Source organism: Microtus pennsylvanicus, chromosome 1, assembly GCF_037038515.1.
Source record: "Microtus pennsylvanicus isolate mMicPen1 chromosome 1, mMicPen1.hap1, whole genome shotgun sequence".
NCBI classification, from domain to species: domain Eukaryota; kingdom Metazoa; phylum Chordata; class Mammalia; order Rodentia; family Cricetidae; genus Microtus; species Microtus pennsylvanicus.
The window spans coordinates 207,013,007-207,035,259 of NC_134579.1; the positions used below are offsets into that span (position 1 = coordinate 207,013,007).

The 22,253-nt window shown below is 41.2% G+C and overlaps 1 protein-coding gene across 1 annotated transcript in view; it reads right to left on the reverse strand.

The window, feature by feature from the left end:
* Window positions 1-22,253, reverse strand: part of Syne1 (spectrin repeat containing nuclear envelope protein 1) — a 471,659-nt gene that overhangs the window by 360,061 nt on the left and 89,345 nt on the right. The window contains exons 4-5 of the mRNA XM_075949874.1: window positions 9,759-9,854; window positions 2,789-2,872 (exon numbers count right to left, since the gene is read on the reverse strand). Of these exons, the coding sequence (XP_075805989.1) occupies window positions 2,789-2,872; window positions 9,759-9,854 (180 nt within the window). The remainder of the gene's footprint in view (window positions 1-2,788; window positions 2,873-9,758; window positions 9,855-22,253) is intronic.

Below are 22,253 nucleotides of genomic sequence, written 5' to 3' on the forward strand. Positions count from 1 at the left end.
AACTGGTTTGGATATTGCTCCACACAGACATTCTATGTTCACACAAATGAGATAGGGCTAAAGATGAGAGCTATGCCTGTCAGGAAAGAATTGTTGCAGTAAGTAATGAACTCATGAGTACTTACCTTCGACCTAAGAGCCACATCTAGGGATCTACCTGGAAATGTACCTTCAGTGCCATGCAAGAGCTTATAAATTACATCACTATTTCTATCTGAAAACTAATCAAAACTGAGAATGGCTTATAAATTATGTCATAGCCTGGCATATGATTGTTATGTAAGCATAAAAATTGAACAAGAAAATCTATATAAATAGATTTTGTGCGATTTCTTAAATATACCTCTAAATAGAAAAGCTAAGTATACCTACAGCATTCTACCTTCACGTAAGAAAGGAAGAGGTATACAAACACACAGCTCACTTGTGAGAAGACATACAGAAAGGACGTCAGAAACCAGAGACTGGTTACCTGAAGGCTGGAAACAAGGGAAGTGAAAATAGAAGCATGGTGGGGGGAGGGGTGCAGAGAGAATCTGCAGTATTATTAAACTTTTCCTCTAAGAACAATGATGATGACTAACTTCTCCCAATAAACAAGGAACTAAAGGCAACCTGTGTGTGTGTGTGTGTGTGTGATGCAAAGTGAATATAAACAGTAACAAATGAGTAGGAGTATTTTATCTATAAAAGATGTAAATATAATTCAGTGGATCCAGAAGAATAGAACTAACCTAGGCCAAAAGGAAAATAGTTTTTTTTTTGATGGATACAATTATCATGTTACTGCTCTCTAGTTCCTCAATATAGTCATACTGGCACATGGATTAGCAATTCTAAAACTATTTTAAATTTAAATTAGAGTGGAAAGGAGAGAGTTATTGTTGATGAAATCTAGGTCTCTCATTATCAGAGAGAGCCGAAACAAATGAGCAGAAAAGGTCAGAGGAAACAGTTTGTACCGGCCTGGAATCAGGGTGAACTAGTAGTATACACACACACACACACACACACACACACACACACACACACACACAAAGACAGTAAGACACACAAAGACAGGCAGACACAGTGAAAGACACACATGAATATATAGGAGTAGCTATTTCTGTGTGCGTGTAGATAGATAGATAGATAGATAGATAGATAGATAGATAGATAGATGGATAGACAGACAGACAGGCAGAAAGAAAGAAAGAAAGAAAGAAAGAAAGAGAGAAAGAAGAAAAGAAAGAAAGAAAGGAAAAGGAAAGAATGAAGGAGGGAGAGGTATACATACATAGATTAGAAAACACACATATTTTCCAGAGCCATTTCTCAAAAGAACCTAGCTTCAACAACATCCCAGCAGCCACACACAGATCTAGCACACAGATCTGGCTCATAGTGACCATTCACAAATGAAAAGAAGACCTTCTTGGAGCAGTGCTCAATTTCAGACCCAAGGAACAGAGAATATGAACTAAGCCTGAACATGTGTGACCACATGATACAGAAGAGATGAGGCCAGATCTATAGGATGCAGATGCCAGCTGCAGGCACTCTCAACAGCTAAGCAAGAGTAAGAAAACAACACAGAACAGCAACTACAATGAAATATAACTAGGAAATAAAACAAACAGATAGCGCTAATACCAAAAGAAATTAGTTAAATAAATAGTTTGTTTCTTTTTAGAAGACTTTCGGCATGTATAAGCAATGAGAAGAAGCTAAAGCCAGAAGTGGGCAAGTGGAGCAATAACCAATAGAAAGCAATAGATGTTAATTCTTGAGAACTAGATAATAACGTGGTCTTAATTATTTCCCTTAAATTATTTTGCTACTGTAAGTGGAAAAATAGCCACATCACCATCTGAAAGCATCCAGATGCACTGGGGTTTGAATGTGTCGCTGACATTATATGTGAAAATATAACCCTTAACTTCAGTCAAAGAGCATTTGCTGAATTAGATTCTGGTGGGTTACTAGGGCCAGATGAGGGCTTTATGGTGAGGCTTCTCATGGCAGAAAGGAAAAGGGGCCTGGGCTGACACGGGGTTACTCTATCTCAGTATGTGAGATCCACCATCACTTGGTGATGCAGCCAGAAGGCAGATGCTTTCATCAAGCTCTTGGATACTCTAGCTTCCAGAACTCTGAGAGAGTGATGTTCTGGTTTGACAAGTCATGCGTTCTTAAGTATTTTGTGACAACCACAGCTAACAGACTAGGGGGCCACCTTATCAACTGATGGGCATTCACATCATCAGAATTACAACAGAAGAAGCCTAGGTCCATCTGCATGATATACTGGGAACGATGTTAACAGTGCTTCCTTGGGATTCATGCCAGCAATGTGGAACTACAATCTAATCACAAAATCACACCACATAAGACCAAACTGAGAGTTTCCAAAACTAGCTAACTAGCAGTATTAAAAGTGCCAAAGGTCACTAAAGGCTAGGGGTGCATGGAGAATTGCTGTAGATTGGGGGACAATGAGATTTGCGTTAGATTGAATCCTGGGGCAACAGCGCATCTAGACCACTGTCTATGCATGTGTTAATATGGCAGACTGGTCTTAATTTTTCTTCTTTTGATAACAGTTCCATCATTACATATGTTCTTAACATGGAGGGAGTTGGGTGAAGTATATCTTTTGTATCTTTTCTGTAAATCTAAATTATTTTACTTCGCTGCTGCTTGTCCGTGTTGCACAGACAGCATGCACTTGTGGTCGCACAGACAATAGTGTGAATGCCAGCATGCCCAGACTTTCTCCTTTCAGTGTGGCCGTTACGTTCCTTACCTTCCTTCCTTCAAGGAACTTGAGTGCCGTGCCGATGTTAGCCACTGCATGAATGCGCTTTACCCGGCGTCCTTGTTCACAAGGCTGGGGAAAGAAAGGCATGGCCGTAACAGCATGTATGCTCATTGAAAGATCTCTAATTCCCTCCCATGTGTCAAAATAAACACTGAAGGAAGTGGGAGAGCAACCGCCATGACACCATCTCAGTGAGGTGAGCAAGCGTGTAAAGGCGTGTTATCTCAGCAGTACTGGGGAGACACTACTCACTTCTCCATAGAGGTTCAATTGCAGATCTGTAGTGTGTTTTCCTGGCTGATTTCCAAGAATTAAATCTCAACAAATTCTCATGCTGTCTACTGAGACAGTCATGCCTACATGGCAAGAAATATTTATATGAAAAGTACTTTCAGCCACTCATCACCCGCCCCCCTTTCTTTAGCTATAAGGACATACAAGGATGTTGACAATTACTAGTGATCTTTCTTGATTTGAACGACCAAAACTTTGAAGCAAATGAACCAAGAGTAAAACTCGGATTATGAGAACTAAAATGCTTATCTTCTTTTTCTTTGCAAGTGTCTGCTCCACATGGTTTATGTTTATGTGATGAAATTCACTATGCATATTGTCTGTCATATTTAGCAAGAATATCCAAAGCAATTTCAATGAAGTAAATACTGTGAGCCCAGTTTTTGTGTATTGGGACCACAAATATTAATGAGATACAGTTGTTTTATTCAAGGTTCTGATAATGTGAAAGGTCTCTATGAACCTAGAGCTCTAAACAATATCCCCGGAAATTCAAAACCACGTGTTATAATTTCACAAAGTTGATAATTTTAGATTGCAATTTTTAAAAATATTTAAAATAGAAGATATTTTTATGCTTTTTAGTGTTGTTCTTTCCAAAGAACTTATTTACGTCAATACATATATTTTATGTTTTGTCTCATTACGGGTCTATGCACAGAACACTGGTTTGGGTTATTTAATTAACTATGTGTTACCACGACAAAAGCATTTGCAAGTGCACCAACTAAGATAGTCAAGACTCAGAGTACCAACGCCATATTCTTTCATCCCACCTATATCCATTCTTATTTCCTGTCTTCCCACTCCCTTGGCAACCATTTAAGACTCAGCCCAGCACATGCCTGTCTTTACAGATTAAACGCATTTATATGAAGTCCTCAATGTTCTTATTTTAAGCCGCGCACAACAGCTCAATATGTCATCTTAGTTCCCTGTTGCCTAATATGGGAAGGAGGGTTGCCATGAATTCAAGGCCAGCCTAGGCTAAAGACTGAAATCATAAACTAAGAAAAAGAAAAAAAAAACATTAAAACTATTTGAGCTTTTGTCTGTATTTAAAGGGTATCTCTGTAATAGTCACTTGAACCTTTTCTACACATCAATTTATTGACAATATTCACCTAAACTGCCTCTGTTGTACAGGGCTCTCGTTCATAGTCAGCCATATATTCAGGGTCTTGTTTACACTCTTCTGATAGGAGCTGGATCATTTCCAGGTCATTGCTGGCTAATAAACCTCGTATTTCTCAGCTTTTGTACAAGCGTGATTTCCCTCAGGCGTACTTTCCCTAGAATTGCTGAGTCAGTGGCAAAATGGTTTCCAATGTTTAATGCTACATTTTCCCAGAGGGTAGTTAGTGCTCTGTTCACTGTTTGCGACAGCGAACCACAAAGATAAAGATAATTTTGTCCATGTAAGTTCCCTTCAACACTTGATTTGACAGATGGCTTTTCTATTTTTTAAATTCAGCATATGTTCTGCTCCCACTCCAGTGCCCATCTGTAGATCCCTGACCAACCAGCATTGGCATAAACTTCTCCCTCTGACCTGCGGGTTTCTTTTGTCAAATTCTTTTCCATATTTCTTGCCCAAGTCTCTCCTTTGAGCCATTGCTAGCTTTTTGTTTAGTGCATGTACTTTGCACACCCTTGCTACAACGCTCTTCTACGCCTCTCCCAGAGCAAACTGTGTCTGTCTTAGGTGAGAAACTTTGGCCACTTTCTCCTGTTTTCATTTTATAAATTCTTAATTTAATTCTAATCAAGTTAAATGAAGAAAATCTTCACATCCAGAGCTTTTTGTCATGCATTACTTTTTAAACTCTATTTTCTAAAAGATATTCATTTATCTTCTCTAAGTGTGACAAGACTTAGGTACCGAAAGCACACAGCTACGAACTGTCCATATGTTTAGGATCTAAAGAACAATTTCATCTTTTTAATTTTTTAAAATTTAGGTGTTTCTTCATGTTATTTATTGAGAAATCCCTACTTTCTCCTGTATCTGACATTAACCCCTATATTATATTGTATAGTTCCATTATGCTTTCTATTTCTCAACTCTATTAAATTTATCAATATGAATACCCCATATCAACACCACACATTCTAATTATATCTACAAATACAGTGTCTGATGTTGAGTTAGCAAATTTCTTCTGCCTTTCTTCTTCAGACGTGTATTGGCTCAGTGAAGAGGAGATAAATGCCTGTTATATTATCTTGACTTATTTTGCATCTGATTTTCAGACAATAATGGATTCTAGCTAGTAGCTATTCTCACTACAAGGCTGTAAGCTCTTTGGGGATGTCAGCCATATTTCACTCATCCGTGTTTCTCCAGAGGCATCAGAGAGTGGCTTATTCAGACTGCAGATCTGAAAAATGTTAGATTGTCAGTAGTCAATGCAGACTGTGGAATCGAGGTCAGTTCAGTGACTAACAGCCCTGGGGTGAACATGAGGGACTGTTGATGCTCAGGCTTTCCCAAGTACCTACTGGTCATGTCTGAGCGGATTAGCAGGCTCCCCTGAAGGCAAGTGCTGAAGAGTCCTCCAAAAAGCAGGCATGTTTCCAGGTCAACCGAACAGATTTGAAGGGCCCTCTCCACATTGTTGGTATGTGTCCACGGTGTTGCTATTGGGTTTTTTGTTTGTTTGTTCGTTTGTTTTTTGTTTTTTTTTTCTTTTTCCTACATGGCAAATATTCACATTCTTTAAATGTCCCACAGTTGATACTCAACAAAATAGAGGGATCCAAGACAAATAATTGAACATATTTTAAAATTCCCTTAAATAAAATCAAAGCCAAGGGAGCCACAGCAGGTCATTAAAGGGACTAGAAGATGGAGCCCTCACCCTGAGATGCTGGCAAAACAGCCTGCTAAGCCATTTGGCCACATTTCCTGAATGCTGATCAGAGCCAGGGCCTGGGCTGCACTTCTGAGATGCTCAGGACATTGCTTGCTACAGAACTGCCCTTGCCCTGGGATAATTATAGAATTCCCCACTGTGCTGACGATCCTAAGGACAATACTTTGTTCACATTCTTGCTTTGAAAGGCTGAGAAAATGCCTAGGGCCTTCATTCCTTTGCACCCTGTTCTTCCTCTGCAGAATCTTGGACCATAGCACACACGTGCAAAACTGAAACACTCGTTGATAATCTCAAAGTAACTTCAGTTTATGTGGCTGAGAATTTTAAGTATCAATAAACAAAAGCTCAGGTTAGAAAATGCCCTTCCAGCCTAGTTTCCCTCTCTGCCAGCCGAAGCTATAAAAACTTTTGTTCTCTTTACGGTCCTGTATTTCTAACTATACATGAATGGGTAGGACATTTTAACAAAGAACTGTGTTATGAAATGTCCACCACTGCTTTTCTAGAATAAGTTAACTCAGAATTTAAATGCCTACCAAAAATGAGATAGCTGATCAGTTAAATACAGTGGCAGAGTTAGATCTGATACTTAGAATGACAAGTGTGCTCTTCCAACACTCATACAAGGCTCCTTCAATCCTGATGTCAATTCAGGTGGGTTTAGGTCAGGAAGCCAAAGGAATGTGCTTTGGATCTGATATTCTCACATGCTAGCACTACTTCGTATGCCGACATATAATTTAGCTCATTTACATGCCTGCATGCTCTGAACTAGCTGTTCACGTGTGATCTGTTGGGCTCCTTCCACAGCACAGCATAGACAAGCATTGGGGTGCATGTGGTTGGCTGAGGAGGCGTTTCCGGTAGCTAAGAAAGAAGGATGACTTGGGAGTGTGACTGAGAAGGAGGGATGCTAGTTAAAGGTATGTGACGGGAACTTCCTGCTGAGGACAACTGGTCCTAGGTGCCCCTAGGGACTTTACAGGGATGCTTCTGGGACCTCTGTACATGTCTCAGAAATGGAAAACTTTAAAAGTCATGCAACCATCCCTGGGCTCCGATCCTCACTACATAGAAATCCTGAGGGTTTTTTGCAACCTAAATTCTCTTACATTTCAGACCAATGGATGACCTTTGCAGCTCTGATCAGGCTCTGATCAGCAATCCAGAGCAGAGAGGCCTCCCATCACCCAAAGCAGCCATCCAAGGTGGACTAAGATGATAGACACCTGTCCACAAGCATCTGCTGCCCGAATTCACACCGGCTCATAGTTTTGAATAAATTCTTACAATGTACTGTGTCCAGGGGAAGAGTGAAAACTCGATAATCTCTGTGGTCATGATTAAAAAGATACAAGAGATAAACTCGAGGGGTCCCAGGCCCTTGGATCTGTGGAAGGAACATAACACTGCTTGTTTTGGACGCAGTCTCCTGTCCTAGAGGAGGCAGAGCCCAGAGTTAGGTCTTCACTGCTGCTATGATCCTCCCGTGCCTGCTTGTTTGATTGGTTGTCCCATTTTCAATTTTCTAGAATGAACTTTGGAGCCCACACAAAAGCAGAGCCCTTCACCTATACTTTATACTAACTTAAGGACAGAAGATTCCAGGGAGATTTGTCACCCCCCAAGCCTCTTAGGGGAGATTGGGGTGACCCAAATGCCTAAGTGATGGCTCCTGCCTACTCATCTTTAGGTGTCAAGTGTAGACCTTGGATTTTGCCTCTACAAAGGACATCTTTCATCTGAAACGTGGCGCATCCCACGAACTTTGGTGTTCCCTGCATTATCTGTGTGAGAGTTGTCAATTTAGACAGCGTTAGTGGAGTGCCATGACAGATGTCCACGCTGTAGTCTCAGCTACCCCTAGACTCTGTGCCGAGGATCACGTGAGCATCAGCTAACAGTCAGTCTGATCAGTGCACTGAGGCCTCATTGCCCCTCCTCCATCCATGAAGCTACAGTTACTGATATTTGATTTTTCTCACAAGTACAAGGCTTTAACAAAAAGATTCTAATAAGAGAAAGGGAAGTACTGTCAATTCCAGACTTCTTATCTAGGCTATGACAGGACATTTTGAAATTATTTTTTAAACTCTGTTTCCCAGTTATAGAAAGCATTTATTTATACTTTATGTCTGCAGCTACTTACGGTTATACTCTGATACAGAATAATACATATTTTATTTATTTTTTTATTGTTTTTATGGAGCTATATATTTTTCTCTGCTCCCTTCCCTCCCTCCTCCTCCATTTCTACTCTCCCCCATGGTCTCCATGCTCCCAATTTACTCAGGAGATCTTGTATTTTTTTATTTCCCATATAGATTAGATCCATGTATGTCTTTCTTGGAGTTCTCTTTGTTATCTAGATTCTCTGGGGCTGTGAATTATAGGCTGGTTTTCTTTGCTTTATGTCTAAAAGCCACTTATGAGTGAGAACATATTATGAAAAATGCAGTAATATAATGAAAATATACTTCCCTGCTCACTGCCAATGTTGCTGGCACTCTGTGGGTTTTATGGGACATAAAAATGTTTCCTGAGCATTCGGTTTTTGTTACAAGTGATTGATGATAGGGGATGCCAGCCAGAACATGGCAGGTGCCATATTGCTTTCCAACTTAGTTTCCAGCAGACAGCTATATAAATACTAAGAGACAAACCTTTCACATAGGACACAGATGCAGTCGTGGTTAGTTTTTTTTTTTTTTTTTTTTTTTTGGTCAGTTTGCCACAAACTGGAGTGGGCTGGGAAGAGGGAACCTCTATCAGATGGTCCTGGAGGCAAGTCTGCAGGGCATTTTCTTGATTAATGATTGACATGGGAAGACCCAGCTCACTGTCAGGTGAACCTGGATTGTATCAGAAAACAAGCCAAGCAAGCTGTGGAAAACAAGCCAATAAGCAGCAGCCCTCCATGGCCTCTGCTTCTGTCCCTGCCTCTGAGTTCCAGCCCGAAGTTCCTACCCTGACCTTCCTTCATTGATGGATTATGACTTTAGATTAAATTAACTCTTTCCTCCTTTAAGTGATTTGATCAGAGTTTTATCATAGCCATAGAAAACAAATACTTAAAGTGAAGCAGTTGTTGGTTTGTTAATTTATAACCCAGTGATCTCCCAGATAGCTTCAGATGCATTGTCCACCTTGTCAGGGCACTGGTGATTCTTCCCTCTTAAACATTATTGTCACTTCAGTCATGGTGCTTTCTGTCCACAAGAACAGGAGGCTAATATACTCTTTGTTCCCTACATGAGGTAAGAGCCAGTATTTCGGGATATTAATAATTACTACATGCTGTGGGACAATGGTTTTACACTGTAAAGACTTGTTTCTTGTACTTGTTTAATAAAATGCTGATTGGCCAGTAGCTAGGCAGGAAGTAGAGGTGGGGCAATGAGAAAAAGAGAATTCTGGGAGGAAGAAAGAGTAAGTCTTCAGTCTTTACCCAGATGCAGAGGACACAAGATATGACTGCCTCACGGAAAAAGGTTTCAAGCCACATGGCTAACACAGACAAGAATAATGGGTTAATGTAAGATGTAAGAATTAATTAATAAGAAGCCTGAGCTACTAGGCCAATCACTTTATAATTAATGTAGACCTCTGTGTTATTTCTTTGGGGCTTAAGGACAGCGGGAACCCATCCCTAACCCAGGACAGATGCCTCAGTCAACCACTAAGGAAGAAGTTTCTCTCCTATGGCTAGTGCCATTTTGGCACACAGTTCTGTCATTCCAGATGGACACAACTGAGCAGGTAGGGTCAGAAAAGATCCTTACCAGTTTCTGCCCCGACAGGACCTCCAGCAGAGCAAGCAGCTTGACACCATCTTTCATGTCTTCAAAAAGGTCATCCACCACCATGGGAGGCTTCCGCTGCAAGACAAAATGCCACTCGCTGGGTGAAATTCATATACACTTTATCATCCGTCCATCTGTCCATCCATCCATCTATCTGTCCATCCACCCATTCATTATTTAATTGTGTTATGAGCTGAACCAAGGCTGTTTTATGCTAAGCATAGGCTCTACCACTAAACTATACTCCAGACTCATTGATTATGTTTTTTTTATGTAATTACCAGTTACATGTTGAAAGCTTTAAGAAGAAAATTAGACTGGCATAAATAAAACTAGATATCTAAAAACCTCATTATACCCTATCACTGAACTCAAAAAAGTCAAGCTGGTGCCCTCATAGAGCCTCCAGCCCCACTGACTAGTGTTCACGTCCTGGAAGGTCCTCTGCATGCTACTAGAGAAGAAAGGTAAACACCAACCCAGACACAAACTCTTCAGTCTACAATGATGTCCCTGCCTGCAAGATACACTGGTGCGATCGTGGCACAATACTTGCGGGAGTTACCAACCCCTGGCTGGAATTAAGGCTCACTCCATAAGATGGAACCCATGCCTGAGACTGATCAGATATCCAAGAACCTGAAACAAGACAGGCCGTGGACCTATGGACAGGCAGAATACTAGTGTTCTGATTAAAGAAAATAGCAATGAAATGATTCCTGATGGCATTCTGCTATGCTCAGATCAGTGTCTTGCTCTGTCATTTGCCATCAGGGAAGCTTCTTCCTGCAGTAGGTGGGGATAAATACAGAGACCCACAACTGGACAATGTGTGGAGGGTGAGAGATCTTGGAACATTCAGACAAAAATAGGCTGTTTCCAACATATCCCTCCCCTCAGGAATCGGGGATCTCTGAAGCAGGGGAGGCAGGAAGATTCTAAGAGCCAGTGGGGATGGCAGACACCAAGGAAACAAGGCCTTGAGACAAGACAGGAATGAAGAACATATGCACTCATGGAGTGTTTGGCAGCACACACAGCCATGCACAGGTCTGACACAGATGAGAACCTAATGCTGAGAGGAGAGACAGACACAAGCCCCCATCCCTAACCCAGAAGCTATGTGTAATTGATAACTGCTCATGTAAGAAAAATTACTTTTCTCCAGTGGGATCCCACTGGGGATGATCAACACAAAACGAACTCAGTGGTGTTCGTGGAGGGTTTTCATCTCAGTGCTTTTTCTGGTTAAAGGATTTTACCCCCTTCCATATCTTTTACTTATCTACTAAGGCTTGCAATTTTGTTTTTATGTGGTTTTTTTTTGTATGTACAAATTTGCGTGTCTCAGCATCTGTATATGTTTCTTGTGCCTGTTTTTTTTCCTGTTTGTTTTGTACTATTTGGGTCTATTTATTTATTTATTTATGTTATTATTAATTATGTCAGATTCTAATGAGAAAGAAAGGATGTAGATTGGGTGAGTGGGGAAGCCTAGGGAATCTGGAAGGAATTGGGGAAGAAGAAACTGTAATCAGAATATTTTTTATAAAAATATATTTTCAATAAGTTAAAAAATTAAAACCTCATTATATTTAATGCTTAGGCTTTAATTTATGTGCCAGATCCTTTCTAGAAGAAGAGTTTTTAACAAGGTGAGCTGGTGTCAGATGAAAAGCAAAGAGGACACTGTGAACTAAAAAGTTACAGAGTTCATAGCAGAACTGGACAAACATCAGGGGTTGCCCCAGACTGAGGGGAACAGTGTCATTTCACCATGAACAAGGCATCTGATGGGACTCAAGGAGCTTTGGGCTCTGGAGGGCACTTCCGCCTAGGCTATAGGACCACACAGGGTGTTCCTGAAGTGTGCAGCGGGTTGTGCTGTAACTCACAGAGCAGTATTCAGCACACCTCCTCTCGGAGGAGCCCGAGTCAGGAGACCATAAGTGTACAGGCAGTACACACGATCACTGAACCCTCTCTGCTCCTGTATGCAAAAGAACAAGGCCATTTCAAGTCACCAGTATCTCTAATGTTATCACATTGAGCATTATTGAGATGCTGCGTAGGCTGGAGTTCAGCAGAGTGCTCGGGAGAGCCAGCAGTAGGCAAAGCAGTAAGGATTTCATGTCATTGTCCCATGGCGAGAGATGAGCTCACCATTGAGTCCCAGAAACAAAACTTGGTCCCTTTGTCAGAGTTCAAGCTCCATGTTTTCCTGACTCCTGCTGAACTTGGCTAAAGGCCTAATGCTTCACTTTCAACTCTCTCTCTCTCTTTTTATTTTAAAAAGTGTGTTCTATGTAGAGATGCTGAGACGCACAGTGTTCCACTGAGGTCCACTTTCGCCTCCGCCCGCGGGCATGAAGCATTTCTGTTTCTTTCACTGACTGCATGAATTATGGAGGCTGAATGTTATAGTTCTAATTTTAAAAGGATTTCTCTTTCTTTTTGAAATGAACAGCTGAACACATTTTGTTCTCATGCTGTGAAATACATGTTCAAAAATAGCAGCCTTTGCGTTTTCAGTCATTCCTTGCTGGATCCCACCATTCACGCTGCTTCCTTATTATATAGCAAAAACTTAATAGACTTTATATCCCAAAAACTTAAGTCAAATTATTTAGAATAAAAAAGCTGTTGCAATAAAAACCAATGTGATCTCAGGCAAATTATTGTATTATCCATTTATCACCATTATAAATAGAATACAGGTATCATTCAAAGTACCAACTTGTATCCTAATAACTTAAAGCAAGAGAAACAGAAGGAAAAGCTCATTAATATGTGATAAATTTCGTGAGAAAATAAAAATAAAGTTTTACCTCGATACCTGGGGAAAACTAAAAGAAACTGGAAATTTCCACAAAATAATAAACATTACAAGAACTTTGGCACCAAAGCTATGATATTGCAAGGGTAATAATATGCAAGGATGATGACATGCAGAGATGATAGCACTCACGGTGATAACATGTATGTGTGATGGCATGCATATATAATATCACACATGGTGTTGATAACATGCCTTGGTGGTAACACACATGGGCTATAACATGTATGGGTGGCAACATGCAGAAATGAAAACATACAGAGATGATAAGATGTGTGCACACACAATCTGGCACCACACACACATCTCTCTCCATCTTTGGAGCACAGTGCTCCTGGGTGCTTCTGGAACTGGCCTTCAGGATAATCCACAGCGACTGCTGGACAGTCCTCAGCCCACTGTCCTCTTTCTGGGGTTGCTGGCACCCTTCTCCTCTTGCCCCAGTCCTTCGATCCTCTAAGGTTTGCCAGTCTGACTCACACCCTTCTTTCTCTCTATATCCTTCTTTCCTTGGCCTTCCTTCTCTTCCTCTTTTCCTTTCCATTTCCCTCCTTTTTCTTCCCCTCATCTTCCTTTTTTCTTCTTTCCTTTTTTCTTAGCTGTTGCCAACCTCAATGGGTCTCATGGTCTTCACAAAATTGTCAGCATGGATTTAACTCTTGAATCCTTCTCCCCTTTCAGGAGTGAGCTCCCTTAAGTGCTGTTGGAAACACAGCAGACACTTCGTATGTGTTTCTGGCTGCCTGCTTGAATGTAAGTAAATGTTGGGTGAAATCAATAAAATATGTGCATTTGTCAAAACTCACTTCAGAATGAAAAAGAAATCCCATTTTATATCAAGTACATTTCTGCCCAGCACACAGTATCTTTGATGACCACGGCACAATTATTTCTCAGTTGACAGATATGAAATCTTTCAGCTGAAGTATATCTGTGGTTTCATGTATAGATACAGCACCAAGACGACTCTTTGGCCAGATTTGGATCATAGGGGTGGAAGCCCAAAGGCAGAGCGAAATGAGGACAACTGATTGGAGCCTGATGTCACAGGAAGTAAAGGCTGTCGCTTTGTTCCCACTCCTTTTCAAGAACTGATGGAACCATGACCACGATTATGCTATGTTGTCTCTTTTTGTAGAATATTTAGAAGTCTTACTCATCACAGTCCCCTTTGGTCTTAGCAATCCATATTTAGTGGAAGCAGAACATTTTTTGGCCAAGTCAGAGGAGTTCAAAAATGGACTTCTTGCACTGTAAGTGTAGGGCTTTCCTGTTGAGCCATTCTTTCTAAAACCTTCCTCAAATAAGGTCCGTGTCCTGTGATGTGGCTCTAAAAGGATCGCCTGTCCTCTCATTGTTCTAGAAACTCAGAGAACGTGCACAAGTCTCTGCGACTAAGGAGCTGATGCTGCCTGGTGAGCCCCTGGGTATCGCAGTCATTCCAAAGGGTGAGGCAGGGTGGGACTCCCCATTTCTACCCCAGTCTGCCTTTGCCTTCACCACAGTAGAGGTGCTCTGTAACCAGTACCATTGTCGTCCTTTGGGGACTGCAAGAAAATCAAATGTCTCCCTCCTTTTAAAAATATTTATATGTGTGTGGGTGTGCACCTATGCCAGGGGAAGTAAACTATTGCTACTGAAAGTGTGTGGTGAGGTTGCGTGTGTATACGACTATGCTGTGAGTTTGTGTGTGTGTGTAACGTGTATTTCCTTACTAGTCTGTAGGTACAAGCACATATTGAATTCTTATCCACCATTTGCTTTGTAATGTTTTTCATGATAGAATGGTCATATTTGCTATTTCATGTCAATTTTATGTTCTAAAAAGAAATTCCTTTATAGGGGGAGGGAATAAGAGAATAGTTGAAGAAAATCATATCAGAAATATTCATTTTTGGGGCTAGAGAGATGGCTCAGAGGATAAGAGCACCAGCTACTCTTCCAGAGGTCCTGAGTTCAACTCCCAGCAACCATATGGTGGCTCACAACCATCTGTAATTCGATCAGGATCCCTCTTCTGGCATGCAGACAGAATACTGTATACATAATAAATAAATAAATAAATAAATAAATAAATAAATAAATATTAAAAAAAGAAATAGTCATTTTCATGGCATTAAAATTTAAGAATTCTCACATTTAAAAATTATATATAAATTAAAAATGTGGCGCATAAAGGAATTATTACAAAATAGCCACAGAGACTACCTATACGATATCCAGTGCTTAACATCTACAACTTAGATATTTATGCACTTACACCTGCTAGATCTTTGAATAAGGAAGGGAATGGGGTAGAACGGAGAAGGGAGAATGAACAGAACATTGTTGGACACCCAAATATGCTTAGAATTATGATATTGGCTGCATGTTTGTTTTATTTCATATTTACAAACAAGGACTCTGAATCTCAGGAAGACCAAGTCACTGGCCAAGATCACATATGCTGAGCAACTGGGCCCAGAGCTCAGGTTTGCTATCACGTGAGTCACCTAGTTAGGCAGAAAGCTTAGGAGAAAGTGGAAGGCATTAGCATTTGTTTTAAAGAATACATGAGCCCATAAAGGTGACTCATTTAAAGTCACCAAGAAAAATATGAACTGATGAGCTGAATGTCTACCTGCTAATTTGGCTAGAAGTGATGGCTTTATTAACTAAACCCACCGTTCCATGTAGATTCAAGAAAGACTGGATTGTAGCTGTTGGGATGTAATCAACGGGCAAATAGGATTAATCAGTCTAGCTTTAATATCAGCTTTATTAAGGGGAAGAAGGGGATAACTTACAAAACCAAGGTTCCAACAAAGAGCAGGAAACAGAAGGGAAGGCGGGGAGCACACCCGCAATATTTATAAGTAAATTTAGAGCAAGGGGATCCCGCCCTTCAAGCAAGGTGATTGGCTGGGCTTCCCCTACATGTAGCAATGGTGCATCATGTGTATTTACCATATTGGCATAGGTGGAAGTCAGTCAGGCTCACGGTGTGTCCCCTCACAACCATGTTTGTGATATAGTCCATCCTGAACACTTCACATTCTCTCCTTTAGTATGGAGAGGCCAAATTGGCTCACGGCAGGGACATACGGATGCCACGCGAGACTAGCACTGTGGAGATTGCAAAGCTGCTCTACCCTGTTCCATTCTCCACAACAGGCAAGTCAGTATGTGAGTCCTCAAGGCTATTCTCAGGATTTGCGGCTCATAGAACGGCGGGAAACTGTTCAACTCATGGCGCCAGGGGACAGAGGAGTTAAATCATTGCAGGGGAGAGGCAACTGGGAGTGGAGAGCAGGGGAAGTCACAGGCTTCCAAAGTGAGTGATTGGTCTCTTCCTAAGTGGAGTCCCGTGGGCATGTGCATGCACTTCATTATTTAACGACGATCTGCAACCCACAGCCTGGAAATGCCACCCAAGTGTCCAGGGTCTTTAATGGGAATCTACGTGCCCCCGCGACTGACTGTAGAGACTCGGAATTTACTTTTCCTTCTCTCCTTCATTTCAAGGGCAAAAAATGATGGTTACACAAACCATGCTGTCTGTGGGCAACGACTGGATCGAAGCAGAGAAGCATGGCACTGACACAGAGATGGCATTTCCCGTAAACAAGTGTAAACAGCACGCGAGTGTACAGCACGCGAGTGTACAGCACGCGAGTGTACAGCACGCTGCCTCTCATCAGCCTGTGCTCACAGTCCAGGCTCACAGGGCTTCTCTCCTGGAAGCCACTGCAACTGTTTCCTAAAGACATGTCCCCCCCCCCCCCCCCTTTTTCATTCTGAGGAGAACTAGGGCAAAGCAAGCCTGCCGAGTGCCGAGTTAACCCTTTCCTGTCCTATCAGCATTTCCTTCTTAGTCTGAGACACCTGGAATCCTTTCAGTAACATCCCCTTTTAGGCAAATCTTCAAAAGCAAATTTTGTTCACTTGCTAGAGCCTGCCTCTATGCCTAACCCTCAATCAGCCTTGAAGCGCTGTTCTAGAGGGGATAATTTCTGTTCCTGACATTTCTCCCTCCTGCTAGATGATGAACTTTGAGTCAGTGACTTCTGTAAGATGGGACTGTATGTGATCAGAGGAACTAAGTTGTTTTTAAATATTAGTTTGATTATTAAACATTTAGCTATGATAAAATACTCATAGCCTAAAAACCACGCCCGGTTCCCTTTCAGCATTTTTGACTGTTCTTGATACCCCACAATAGGAGAGTGATGAAGAATTTGTATTTGGTGACTGGCTTATTTCACTTAGCACAATGTTCTCGAGGTTCCTGCACGCTGCAGCAGGTAGAAAAGTTTCCTCCCTCTACTTCCACTGAGTAAGAGCCCGTTGTGGTACACAACATGTTCTGTAAACCCATTCCCCTGTCAGTGGATACAGTGCTATTTCAATCTGCTAGCCACAGCTGCAGATGACTGCCGGGAACTGGGGTTATTGATACGTCTTGACCACTCTACTGTCAGGCCTTCAGGTGCAAGCCCAGCTACAGAATTGCTGCATCATGTGGTAGTCTAAGGCCCGTGTTTCAGGGAATGAGCCACTCCGTGTCTCACAGCTATCAAGTAGATTTGCAGCATTAAGGATTTAGTCTTTGGCAATGTGAAGAGTAAAAAAAGATTCCTGTCACTTTCCAGCACCAACCCAGGTGCCCACTTACCATCGTTGTGTCTGACCATCTACGAAGGATTTTGTTCCCTCTGGGCGAAAGGTTGACTAAGTATTTTATACCACAAAAATGCTATGGCATGTCACTTTACGATAATGCACTCATATCCTATGGGCAGTATTATATTAGTGATTGTTAGATATTCAGTGACCAGTAAACCCAGATTAGAAAATCTCTAAAAGAATTTCAGGCCACAGATGGCCACTTTCTTTAGGTGAGACACATACTGTAAACAAAATTAAGGGTTGCTAAGTATGGCACAGGACCATGGCCTGGTATATTCACAGTACTGCCTTCTGCACATAGTGTTGGGAGGTGTTGAGAAAAGGGATGGGCGTAGTCTTGTTCTATGCATCCGTGAGCCCTCTGTGCAGTTAGATGGCCCCTCATTCCCAGAAACAGACAAACTATTCCATCTGACTTACATGTGGCTCACAGAAGGATACAGGCTACCGGAGAGTTTAGAAGATAAGTTTTCCATCCTAGAGCCCATACGGGGAGCCCTCATTCCCTGATGGTTATCCTCAGAGTGGGGACAACACATGAAACAACAGGAACAGAGAGAAGAACAGAAAGGGAAGAGGGGCAGACCAGCAGATGTCCGGGTGAGTCCCCTCTGGAAAGGTTGGACAAGAGCCTACTACACCAAAAATCTACCAAAGCACCAGGCTAGTCTTGGACTACATTGATCAAGACCACAAAGACCCCCCACAGGTGGCATTTAACTAAAATTAACGTATCATCTAGAAGAGTTTGCCATGCCATCTAGGCAATCAAAGACATTCCCAATCAGCTCCACAAGCCAGGTGATTCTGAGATTTTGCATGCATTTGTTTCTCTTTCATGAATGCGCTCTGGCTATTATTTTCCACCATGCTTTGGCAGAGGCGGAGAGATACTTCCATTCTATTTCATTTCCTCTAGTGGGGAGCAAAGCCATTTCCACTTCCCTGATTATTTAATTCAACAACAAATAAAGGCCTCTAAGGCAACACGCCCCATCTGTTGGCCCAGCTTCACGTGTACCAGAGACACTCTGCTGGTGATGAATTTTTTCGTACAATAACATGTTTTCTCCCATGTGGCACAGAGCCAAAACATGTCCTCACTTACTTCCTCTGCATAGCACATCCTGGGCTGTACAGGACACCTCCCTGTTGCTCACACCCAGTTACTGATCCATCCTCAAATTGTACTGGCTTCTTTTACAAAACTTACCCAGGATCCAGTCACCTTTACCTACCTACACTGTTGACAGAAAGTCAGAAAGTCTTTCTCTGTTTTGTTCATGCTTTTCTTTTCAGTACCTAGAACATCACTTGAGCTGTCAAATAGCATTCCAAAATATGTGTCAATGTGTGAACATGATATAGTTTGCAAGAGGAAACTATGACAGCCTTTATCACAATATTTATTAATCTCCATAAACCTTGTGAGCTCCGAACTCCCATTATCCATAATCTAACAGTTTCCAAGCTACTGAACGTGATGCATTTTGAGATGAATTTCTTTTGTAAGCATTTAATTGCACATTTGGAAATAGCTAATTATCAATTCAGCTCCCCTAGATTTATCGAGGTGTAATCAACAGCTAAAAATTGAATCTATTTACAGTGTCTGAGGTGATGTCATAGGTTTGTGTATACACTCGAAAACTATTAAAAGCAAACTACTTAACATATTCATGACCTCACCTTGGTACTATAGCTTTAAGAAAACAAGTGAGGGCATTAACTTAAGCCTTTGCTCTGTCGTGGTCTTCTTGCATTAGTTCATGAGTAGGTCATGAGAGTGTATGCAAGGAAAGGAATGGGAGTGAAACTCAATTAAGAAGGTGTTTTCATGTAATATACTCTTGGGAAAATGAAAATAGCCATTAAAGTGAACATGTCACTTAATTTAATTATCATAGGTCTTTAGATCTTTAAACTGGAAATCCTAACTGATTCTTTTAAGGTAATACCTGAATCAAATTTGGTATAAAAGCAAAACGTGCTCTTAAGAGATGTCTTCTGCACAGCATTACTGTTCCCACAGTGCACAGTGTTACTGTTCCCATTACTTTAGAATGCTGCTGTATTTGGAAATAGGGTCTTTATGGAGTTAATCAAGTGGAAATGGAGTCATATCATGGATCTTAAGCCAGTGTGACCAGTATCTTTATATGAAGAGGGAACAGGGGGAATAGACCATAATATTCACAGACATCTTAATTATCTTGATTAATTAAGATAAGATCATGAAGGAAAAGACTGATGAGCATCCTTAGAACAGGAAGGAGAGACACCAGAGTTCATTCTCCGCCGAACAAAGACAGAAAGAGCAGCAGCCCGTAAGCTAGGAAGACCAAGTCCCCCAGCACTTTGACCTCAGGCTTCTTGGGATTCAGAACTAGGTAGAAGCTGTCATGCCAGCCTTCTTGCCTATGGTATTTCATTACTGCAGCTAACCTGGCCTACAACACCCACATTTAGGAGTTCTGGGCTCAAACCACAGCTTTGTCATTTGCTGAATTACCAGGCTTATTAATTAACTCTAAGCTTTGAGGACTTGGCCTATAAATGAATGCCAATAACACACTTGGTTGCTGTGAGGTTAAATAAGATAAAATATAAAGGAACTGAGGTTCATGGTCGGGACATGTGTGCTCCGCACACAGTATCACTACAATGTAAAATCAGACTTTGTGATTCAGGCTAAGTTAGGCACAAACCTGGAACTGGACTTGAACAACTCTCCCTGGACATCTCTGTCAGGGTAATGATTATGAAAACTCCTGCTCCCTGTAATTAGCAGAATTAAAGAATAGACTAGTTCAGGTTTCTTATCAATAAAAAAAAGAATTATAGTTTTTTCATCTAAATAGAAGTCTCTTCTCTGAAAGAAATGTGGTCAGTTCCATGAAACCACTGCTGGTTTATCTAGGATTATATAGCATGACATTGACCACTTGTGATTTGGAGTCCAAAACAAACATATGAAAAGTATAACTATGCAATATACTAAAAGTGACATAAAATTATACACAGAAAATTCTTAAATTTCTCCTCTACTTCGTTAAGATAGATGAGCTAATAAAAGTGTGTTTCCAAGAGCCATATTGTACACTTATCTACATGCGATCTCTTCATGACTGTTGTCATAATATCTATAAAAAATTGTCACAGCAGAATGGAATGCCTGCCATCAATAAAAGAGTTGATTATATAATTATAAATCATTTATAGAGCCGCAACTGAAGAGAGGAGTCAAGAAACACAAATGAAATATTCCCATCAAAACCCCTAGGGCACAGGGACTCAGCATGCAAAATGCTGGCTTCCTGAGCACAAGGACCTGAGCTTGATCCCTGGCAGGCATAGAAAAATCCAGACACAGTAGAGTGTACATTTCAACAGAGACCTGGCAGGGGGAGAAGGGTCCCTGGAATTCACAGGCCATCCAAAAATAAAATAAAATGTAGATCTTTCAAACTGTCTGAATCAGTGAGCTTGGATTCAGAAATAAACCCTGCATCCAAGAGAGACAGACAGAGAGAGAGAGAGAGAGAGAGAGAGAGAGAGAGAGAGAGAGAGAGACTGATTGAAGAGGTTCATGTCAGCTCCTGGCCTCCAGCTGAGCATGCACACACACACATGCGTGCATACAAACAACACATAAAACACAGGACGCACACATACATAACACACACACACACACACACACACACACACACACACCTCCTAAAATTAACTTCTATGAGCATATCTGAATATGACCTCATGAACCCAAAACTGGACGACCTCAGAGAGGACAGAGACACCAACATTTTTGTATCTCAACATTGTATTCCTCTTCATATACCTACCAGGATCTGTTATGAAAGATGATTTGGGATGTAGTCAATTTCCTGATGTGATTTTGGAGAAACAGATTTATTCCTTTAAAAAGGCATTTAAATTATTCTCTAAAGTATTTTTAAATAATTATAGTTTTTTAAATTACTAAGATACTATCACAGGAATTAGGGTTTATCATTACAGTTTAAATCTACAAAATATCCCATAGTTGTTATACCTAAGTCCTTAGACTGTCGGAATCTTGGACATTATATGCTGTATTCTAGAAATAAGTTCATCTATTTCTGGTTATTTCAACATTTTTCTCCTTTAATGCTCACAGAGATGAAATGGCATGACCTATTATGGAAAGTTAAAACTAACATTTCGATTATCAGAAAAATATAAAACACAGCAATTTTGAGGCATTGGTTCTTATTCTTACTTTCATTGATAGATGTCAACAGAAACTTGCAGGAAGTATATATGAGGAACGTGACAAAGGAATGCAGTGCTCCTTAGCTTTGTCCAAAATGGTTAGTTGTCAGATTACCTCCAGCAGCCCCAACACACAGTGCTATCTATATAAGGGATTACTACATAGGGAAATGTCAGCCGTGACAGGGAGACAGGTATGCGACTGCTGTCCCCTGGCTGAGTTCCCTGTGTAGGAATGTAAGAGGAGTTTTCATTTGCTTCAATTCTAAAGACAGCAGACCAAACTTGGGGGCCTATTGTAGGTAAAATGTTTGGATACCCTCTAAATCCTGATGTTGAAACCCTCAACCCAGGTGTGATGGTGTTTAGAGGCAAAGCCTTGACCTAGCAATTAGACTCAGGCCGGGTCACAGGTGGGTCTCTGGTGTGATGGGCGGTCCTTACAGGAAGAGAGAACACAGCTCATTCTCTCACTTTCATGTGAGGACACCAGAAGAAGCCAGTAAGGAGCCCGTAAGGCCTTCGTGAACAAAACAAGTGAATATCCTGGTAGGTTGACCCCTGAGACTGTGGGACAGTAGCATTCATCGCAGAATCACTGGACTGCTGAGCAATATTTGAGACTCACACCGCAGTAGAAATGTCCCAGGAAGAAGTCTCCCGAGCTCCACTCTCCACAGAATTCAGTCTTTCAATTGACTCTATTTTTTAAACATGAT